Source organism: Nematolebias whitei, chromosome 18, assembly GCF_014905685.2.
Source record: "Nematolebias whitei isolate Nwh7 chromosome 18, NemWhi1, whole genome shotgun sequence".
NCBI classification, from domain to species: domain Eukaryota; kingdom Metazoa; phylum Chordata; class Actinopteri; order Cyprinodontiformes; family Rivulidae; genus Nematolebias; species Nematolebias whitei.
Window position 1 is genome coordinate 10,649,202 of NC_056515.1, and position 8,214 is coordinate 10,657,415.

Below are 8,214 nucleotides of genomic sequence, written 5' to 3' on the forward strand. Positions count from 1 at the left end.
TCATATAAAGTTCCGGGTCATATAAAGTTCCGGGTCATATAAAGTTCTGGGTCATATAAAGTTCCGGGTCATATTTAACTCCAGGAAGCAGGAGGTCTTTCTTCCTTAGTGAAAACTGCATTCACACCAATTTTTGACTCAGTTTCCTCTTTTGCAGTCAAACAACTTCCTGCTTTGTGCCGTTTTAACAATTCACATATGGATGTGATTTCAATATTGTGTTTTTATTTATTGTGCAGCAATTTGACTGATGACGGTTGATTTTAAATTTGCCAATATTTACATTTGCTTTAGTTTAGTTTTATTAATTTTTATCTTTTAGCTGCAATTTAGCGACTTTAAGCCTTGATCTCTCTGTTAGCAAAATGTCTTAATCAGTGAACAGATTGGATTAAAACACTCAAAGTAATGACCCGATGTGCATCAGCAACTGATTAACTTTTGGAGCCAGTCCAATCAAAGATGGTCGCCACAGCTAACAGAAAAATGGCTACAATTCAGTTTTACAAACCTGGTGTGGGAGGAGCTAAGCTGACTTCACAACATGTGCTTTAAACGCCACACATTGTGTGACATGTTTGTTTACATGTTGGAGTCAGTCCTGTTTGTCTGTTAGCAAAATATCTCATTATCCAGTGGACAGAAAATGATGAAACTCTCCAGAAGTAATGACTGGATGTACATCTTTTGGCATCAATCCAATTCAAGATGTCTTCTTCAGACGATCAGCTTTGGCCAGTACAGAACATGCTCTGTGTGAAATGTACAGATGCAAAGGTGTCAGTTGGTGTGACAATAGCTGACTGTTGTAATATACAGGTGCTGGTCATAACATTTGAATATCATGAAAAAGTTGTTTTAACTTTTTCATGATATTCAAATGTTATGACCAGCACCTGTATATTACAACAGTCAGCTATTGTCACACCAACTGACACCTTTGCATCTGTACATTTCACACAGAGCATGTTCTGTACTGGCCAAAGCTGATCGTCTGAAGAAGACATCTTGAATTGGACTGATGCCAAAAGATGTACATTTTTATTCAGACAGGCTTTTACTTAATCTTGTTTGTTTGTTTGTTTTGTTTGAATTGCCTTGCCTTTGTGAAGCACTTTGTGATCCATATGTCTGTGAAAGGTGCTATAGAAATAAAGTTTTACTTACTTACTTCAAAAAGTGAAACTTGTATATTATATTCATTCATTACACACAGACTGATATATTTCAAATGTTTATTTCTTTTAATGTTGATGATTATAACTGACAACTAATGAAAGCCCTAAATTCAGTATCTCAGAAAATTAGAATTTAGTGAAAAGGTTCAATATTGAAGACACCTGGTGCCACAGTCTAATCAGATAATTAACTCAAAACACCTGCAAAGGCCTTTAAATGGTCTCAGTCTAGTTCTGTAGCTACACAATCATGGGGAAGACTGCTGACTTGACATTTGTCCAAAAGACGACCATTGACACCTTGCACAAAGAGGGCAAGACACAAAAGGTCATTGCTAAAGAGGCTGGCTGTTCATAGAGCTCTGTGTCCAAGCACATTAATAGAGAGGTGAAGGGAAGCAAACGATGTGGTAGAAAAAAGTGTACAAGCAATAGTGATAACCACACCCTGGAGAGGATTGTGAAACAAAACCCATTCCAGAATGTGGGGAAGATTCACAAAGAGTGGACTGCAGCTGGAGTCAGTGCTTCAAGAACCACCATGCATAGACGTATGCAAGACAAGGGTTTCATCTGTCACATTCCTTGTGTCAAGCCACTCTTGAACAAGAAACACTTGTCAGAAGTGTCTCGCCTGGGACTGCTGCTGAGTGGTCCAAAGTTATGTTCTTTGATTAAAGGAAATTTTGCATTTTCTTTGGAAATTAAGGTCCCAGAGTCTGAAGGAAGAGAGGAGAGGCACAGAATCCATGTTGCTTGAGGGCCACTGTCAAGTTTCCAGTCAGTGATGTTTGGGCTGCCATGTCATCTGCTGGTGTTGGTCCACTGTGTTTTCTGAGGTCCAAGGTCAACTCAGCCATCTACCAGGAAGTTTCAGAGCACTTCATGCTTCCTGCTGCTGAATGACTTTATGGAGATGCAGATTTCATTTTCCAACAGGACTTGGCATCTGCACACAGTGCCAAAGCTACCAGTACCTGGTTTAAGGACCATGGTATCCCTGTTCTTAACTGGCCAGCAAACTCACCTGACCTTAACTGCATAGAAAATCTATGAGGTATTGTAAAAAGGAAGATGTGATACACCAGTCCCAACAATTCAGAAGAGCTGAAGGCCACTATCAGAGCAACCTGGGCTCTCAGAACACCTGAGCAGTGACACAGACTGATCCACTCCATGCCACGCTGCATCGCTGCAGTAATCCAGGCAAAAGGAGCAACAACTAAGTATTGATGCTGTACATGCTCATACTTTTCATTTTCATACTTTTCATGTTCATACTTTTCAGTTGGCCAACATTTCTAAAAATCCTTTTTTATTGGTCTTAAGTAATATTCTAATTTTCTGAGATACTGGATTTGGGGTTTTCATTAGTTGTCAGTTATCATCAACATTAAAAGAAATAAACATTTGAAATATATCAGTCTGTGTGTAATGAATGAATATAATATACAAGTTTCACCTTTTGAAACTGGGCCTGCCTGAAGGCAGACTAACAAGGAGTCCATCAGAGTGTAAATGTTCCACACTGACTATCTTCTGTAGGTTCAAAGTGCTTTACGTTTGTCCTTCGGCGCCAGTTCAGTTTATTTATAAAATGCTAATTTGCAACAAATGTTGCCTCAGTGCACAGAAACATTCACATACCACATAAAACACCAACCAGTAAAATGTATCTGTCTAAGTAAGTCGTCAGATTGATTCTCCACAACCTCCCACTCTGAGCACACTGGCAAGAGTGGAAAGAAATGACTACCGGTGCTTTTTAACAGGAAGAAACCTCCAGTAGAACTGGGCTCAGGATGGGGAACCCAGTGACTTCTAATCCATGCACTGTAGTATACAGTATTTGTATATTTTCACGTATACACCATGTGTAGTTCAGTGTTCAGTTCAGTGTGTTTGTTGCCCATGATACTAATGCCCAACACATGGACAGTGGATTGAACCCCCGACTAAACGACCATTATTTGCTAACAGACAGAGTTGACTCCAGCAATTATCACCAAACTTTCCAACATTTGACAAAGCGCAGCCTTCAGAATTAGTCACGGATGACTTTCAGCTACTACCACACCAGGCTCGACGTCTGTAAAACGAACATCCATTGATTACGATCTGTTTATCGGTTCAAGAGGTGCAGAAAAATGAACGCACACACGAAGCAAAAACATCTCCCTTTAACTTTAGTGGTTGATTCTTGAGAAGAGAACAAAATAAATCCCAACGTATCGGGCAGAAATGCTGAGGAGCATTTCGTTAAATGAAGCTACCGCCTCTTCACTACTAACAACGTTTGTTTCATGTTGCTGACTTTAACTTGTACTGTGGGTGAAGTTCAGAATTTTGGTTCCTGTTCTTCAAATATGTTTTTTTCGTCCCCGCAGGATGAGGACGACACGTTTGATCCAGTTCCTGACGAGAAAGCAGTTCGTCCCCTCGCTCGTGTCTCTGCTGATGCTGAGCGCCCTGCTCCTGGTCAGAGTCAAGTACAATACTGTCCTCGAGTACTCGGATCTCTCAGGAGCTTCGGACTTGCAGACGTATTTCAAACACAACATTAATTGCTCTGCTATTTATAACCTGGACCCAGTGGAAGTGGGTAAATCCCTAATTATCAGAAGGAAAAAGATGGTGGAGGATAAAGACGAAACTCTGTTGCATCTCACAGGAAACTGCTCCATCTTCACCCGGGTCAGAGGTTATGACGAAGTGTGCATTTCGGAGGAAGAGAGAGACTTTCCTCTGGCTTATTCTTTGGTTGTGCATAAAAACGCCTGGATGGTGGAGAGGCTCATCAGGGCTACGTACTCCCCCAACAATATTTATTGCATTCACTATGATCAGAAGTCCTCTGCTCAGTTCACCTCCGCCATGGAGGGTTTGTCCAGTTGCCTGCCCAACGTGTTCATCGCCAGTAAGCGAGAGGCCGTCTTTTACGCAAGCATCAGCCGATTGAAGGCTGACCTCAACTGTCTGACCGAGCTCACGAGGTCAACAGTCAAATGGAAGTACGTGGTGAATCTGTGCGGCCAGGATTTCCCCCTCAAGTCCAACATCGAGCTGGTGTCGGAGCTGAGGAAGTTAAACGGCTCCAACATGTTGGAGACCAGCAGACCGTCTGAGGCGAAGAGGCAGAGGTTCACGTTCCACCATGAGCTGAAAGACATGAGTTTCGAGTATCAGAAGCTGCCCGTGAAAACACAGCAGGCCAAGAGCCCCCCGCCACACGGAATAGAAATGTTCATCGGCAACGCATATTTTGTGTTGTCGCGTGAGTTCGTTGTGCATTTGAACTCCTCGGATGTAGTGAGGGACTTCCTGGCCTGGTCAGAGGACACCTACTCTCCAGATGAGCACTTCTGGGCCACACTGGTGCGACTGCCCGGGGTTCCTGGTGAGGTGCCTCGATCCCTGCCTGATGTCACGGACCTGATGAGTAAGACCAGGCTGGTGAAGTGGCACTACCTGGAGGAGAGCCTTTACCCTCCGTGCACCGGGGAACACATTCGCAGCGTTTGTATATTTGGTGCAGCAGAAATGCATTGGTTACTCAACTATGGCCACTGGTTCGCCAATAAGTTTGATCCCAAAGTGGATCCTGTTCTCATCCAGTGCCTCGAGGAGAAGCTAGAAGAAAAACGGAGGTTCTTCCAGTCAAAGACGATTCAGATCTGTCGTGAAGGTTAGCTAGACTGACAGACCTCTGATGAGAACCGAGAAGTTGAAGTCAGAATGGGACCAACGGTACAAGTTTTAAGCCCCGCCCCCTCCATGTAACTCAATGAGACATGGTTTTTCTTCTAAACAACAAATCCACCTTGAATAATTAGTTTAACACTGGTTGATTCATGTAGCTGTTGTGTCGCTGCTCTGTGTTCAAATGTTCATGTTTCTAACACGTTCAGCTGTACTGGGGGTGGGGGGGTAGGCAGGACTTAATACTCCATATCTCTGGATGGCAGAATGGCCGCTTCTGTAAACTGGATCCTGTTGGCTTCGCATTTGGTCTGCAGCACCAAATGTCTGCAGGTCCTGAAACAGTTGGAGTTTGGAGTTTAAGCACAGAAAGTCAGAATTTCCTCTCATTGTGACTGTCAGATGATTCTGTACCTGTTTGTGTCCTGAAGAGGTTTATCATCACCCGCTGCCAAAAGGGACCATGTGTTTGCCTCTCCGTGTATGTGGGCATGTTTGAGTCTCTGTACTGTTAGTAAAATATCTCACAAATCTCTCAACTAGTAAGAAGTTGTATGTCACCATGTTTTCTGGTTTAAAAACACTTTATTTCACACATTACTTTACATGTTGCTGCAGTACGTTTTATGTTCAGTCAGTAAACTGTTCAGTTCCTGTTCATTTTAGTCTCCGCCTCCTCAAAGAGCCTTTCTGCTCTCACTGGTCAGGAATGGAGAAGCAGACGTTTGATAAAGAAACGAAGGAAGGTTGAGTGAGGCCTTCAGGCGGTTCAGGAACAAGATCCCCTGACTCATTACGCACCACGGTGCGGACTTTGTTACCTTGCTGAGTAATAAACCAAACCAAACATGACTTAAAGCAGACAAACAGTTCCTGGGCTTTTTAAGCCATTTACAGTGTCAGTTTAAATTATTTTAGATTTATTTAAAAGGAGATGTTTATTTTGAAATGAATGATTAAGACAATAAAGACTGTTCAAAACTTTAAACCTGCAGTTCTGTGTTTTACTTTTGTAAAATGTCAGTACAATATTCTTCAGAAACATTTTGTTCAAAACTAATCAAGATGAGTTTATTGGACTTTAGTTCACTTCTTTTAGGTTTTCACTACAGTTTAGAAAATTTCAACCTTCTCTTCTTGCATTTCTTCCGTACTTTCTTCTTTACCTCTTGTGTTTATTCCTTCAGAGCAGAGATTATAAAAATGGAAAATACTTTTACATCTCACTGTTTTGGATTAAATGAGCTCATAAGCAGAAAATAACCGTCATGAAACGTTACCTTTCCACTGACTGAGTAAAGATATCTGATCACAACTAATGCTGTCTGTTTTGTAAAAGTACGGAAGTAACAGAACATTTTGTAAAAGTACTGAAGTAACAGAAGACAGAGAGAAACACCTGTGGAGCTGAGACGTTTATTAGGTTTCAGTCAATTATTAATGCCATTGGACATAGTCTAAACGTGTGTGGGTGGTGGTGGTGGTGGTGGTGGTGGGGGGGGGGGGGGGGTTGTTAGAGATAGTGTAAACTGACCTGGTTTGTAAATGTTCCAGCACTGCCTCAGTAGGACTTCTAATGTTACATTTTTCATGTCTTTGTGTTTGAATGACAAGCCGATGGTGTTTGTGGTTGGGTCATTTAATAAGTTCATTAACTCACTGGAAATTAGAACAGTTTTTTTTTTTTTCCTGTGGACTAGAGTCAATAAATGGGACAAAGCAGGCGATGTACTTCATGCTAACCTACAAAAACAAAGTGCTACACGAGCGAGCACCACGTTGCTGAGTCTATGGGGCTGACTCAGTTAGAAAATATTTGAACTCTCCTTTTTAAAACTACCCTTCTAATGCACTCACGCTCCTCTGAACACACACCTAGAGGAAACAGAATATCTAAAAAGGTAAGTGTTTGCAGTTTGCCCTCCATTCACAAGTTTCTAGATTTTCAGGTCCTGATGAGGTGTGTCTTTTTTTAATAAAGGTGCTAGTAAGGTCATGAAAACAGATACACACACCTCGGTTCCTATTGCTCCTACTGAAACACACAAGGAAATGTGTTTCTAATACGTTCTGCCCTGTCCAACAGCCACACCTGTTCTCATGAACAAATCCAACATTGGTTTGCAAAGAAGGTCTGGCCTGGAGATATACCAATAATTTTAAGTTTGCAGCCACAATCTCTCTCTCTCTCTCTCTCACACATACACATATATGTGTACTCATATACACATATATACAGTGGTGGAGAAAATACTCAAACACTACTTAAGTAAAAGTACAAATAAACAGACAAAATGTACTCTAGTAAAAGTAGAAGTACCACATTACTATTTTTACTTAGGTAAAAGTAAATAAGTACTTGCTTTTAAAATACTTAAAGTATTAAAAGTAAAATACTTGCTGAATGTATTACATAATGTAATGGTCTACATATCTTTACGTCTGCCTACCATATGTATATTTTCTGTAATACATTAATACATTAATAGTGTTGTTCCATTTTAATGAACAATGCTGCAGATAATACATGTTTTTATTGTGTTTACTCTGTGACACAGTTCACTCTTGGACTTGTGATTCTGTGTCAGAATTTCAGGGATGACCTGCAGAGTTAAATGTCATTAATCAAAATAAGAAGGAGGAATGATTTTACCTTTGAAAGTTTTTATTTCACACAAATCAAAACCATTGTGTCGTTTTAACTGCAGTAAACACATTTAAGTAAAAGTTGTCTGTCTGAACAAAAGAAACATTAGACACAACTAACAAAGGAACAGGCTCTGATCATTTCCATTGATATTTTAACTCCAGTTTGTCATCAACTCTAGTTAAAATACTGTCTAAACCTTGTAATGGGTCAATATTGAACAGTATTTTAACTTCCTGACACCATCTTTAAAACTTGGACCTGAGTGTCGAGACATTTGGAGACATCTCTTGTCTCCTAACATCCCATGAACTGACACATTTTAATATTGCAGCAAGAATTTCTTGTTCAAGTTCAGAAGTTGGTTTTCAAATATTTTTGAGTCCAGTCTGGCTCTTGGAAGAGAGAATCTGTCCTGTTGTACTGAACAGTCTTTCAATAAGGCCATGGGTGGAGCATATCTTCTGGGTGACTCTCTTGCAGTGGAATAGATTTTGGGTGTGTTAGTGGTGCTGTGGGTGCATCAGCTGTGGCTGAGTGGTTAGAGCAGTCGTCCTCCAATGCAAGAGTTGGGGGTTTGAATCCACCAGCAGTCACATGTCGAAGTGTCCCTGGGCAAGACCCTGAACCCCTCATAGCCTCTGATGTGTGTCCCATCGGTGTTTGAATGTGATAAAGCACTGATTAGTC

At 41.1% G+C, this 8,214-nt stretch overlaps 1 protein-coding gene across 2 annotated transcripts in view; it reads left to right on the top strand.

The window, feature by feature from the left end:
* The window catches only part of LOC119425107 (beta-1,3-galactosyl-O-glycosyl-glycoprotein beta-1,6-N-acetylglucosaminyltransferase 4), a 7,383-nt gene extending 2,424 nt beyond the window's left edge, over nt 1-4,959 (top strand). For both annotated transcript variants that reach the window (XM_037692630.1, XM_037692629.1), the window contains exon 2: nt 3,566-4,959. In XM_037692630.1, coding sequence (XP_037548558.1) covers nt 3,567-4,868 — 1,302 coding nt within the window. In that variant the 5' untranslated portion in view covers nt 3,566 and the 3' untranslated portion in view covers nt 4,869-4,959. The remainder of the gene's footprint in view (nt 1-3,565) is intronic.
* Nucleotides 4,960-8,214: the final 3,255 nt, after the last annotated feature.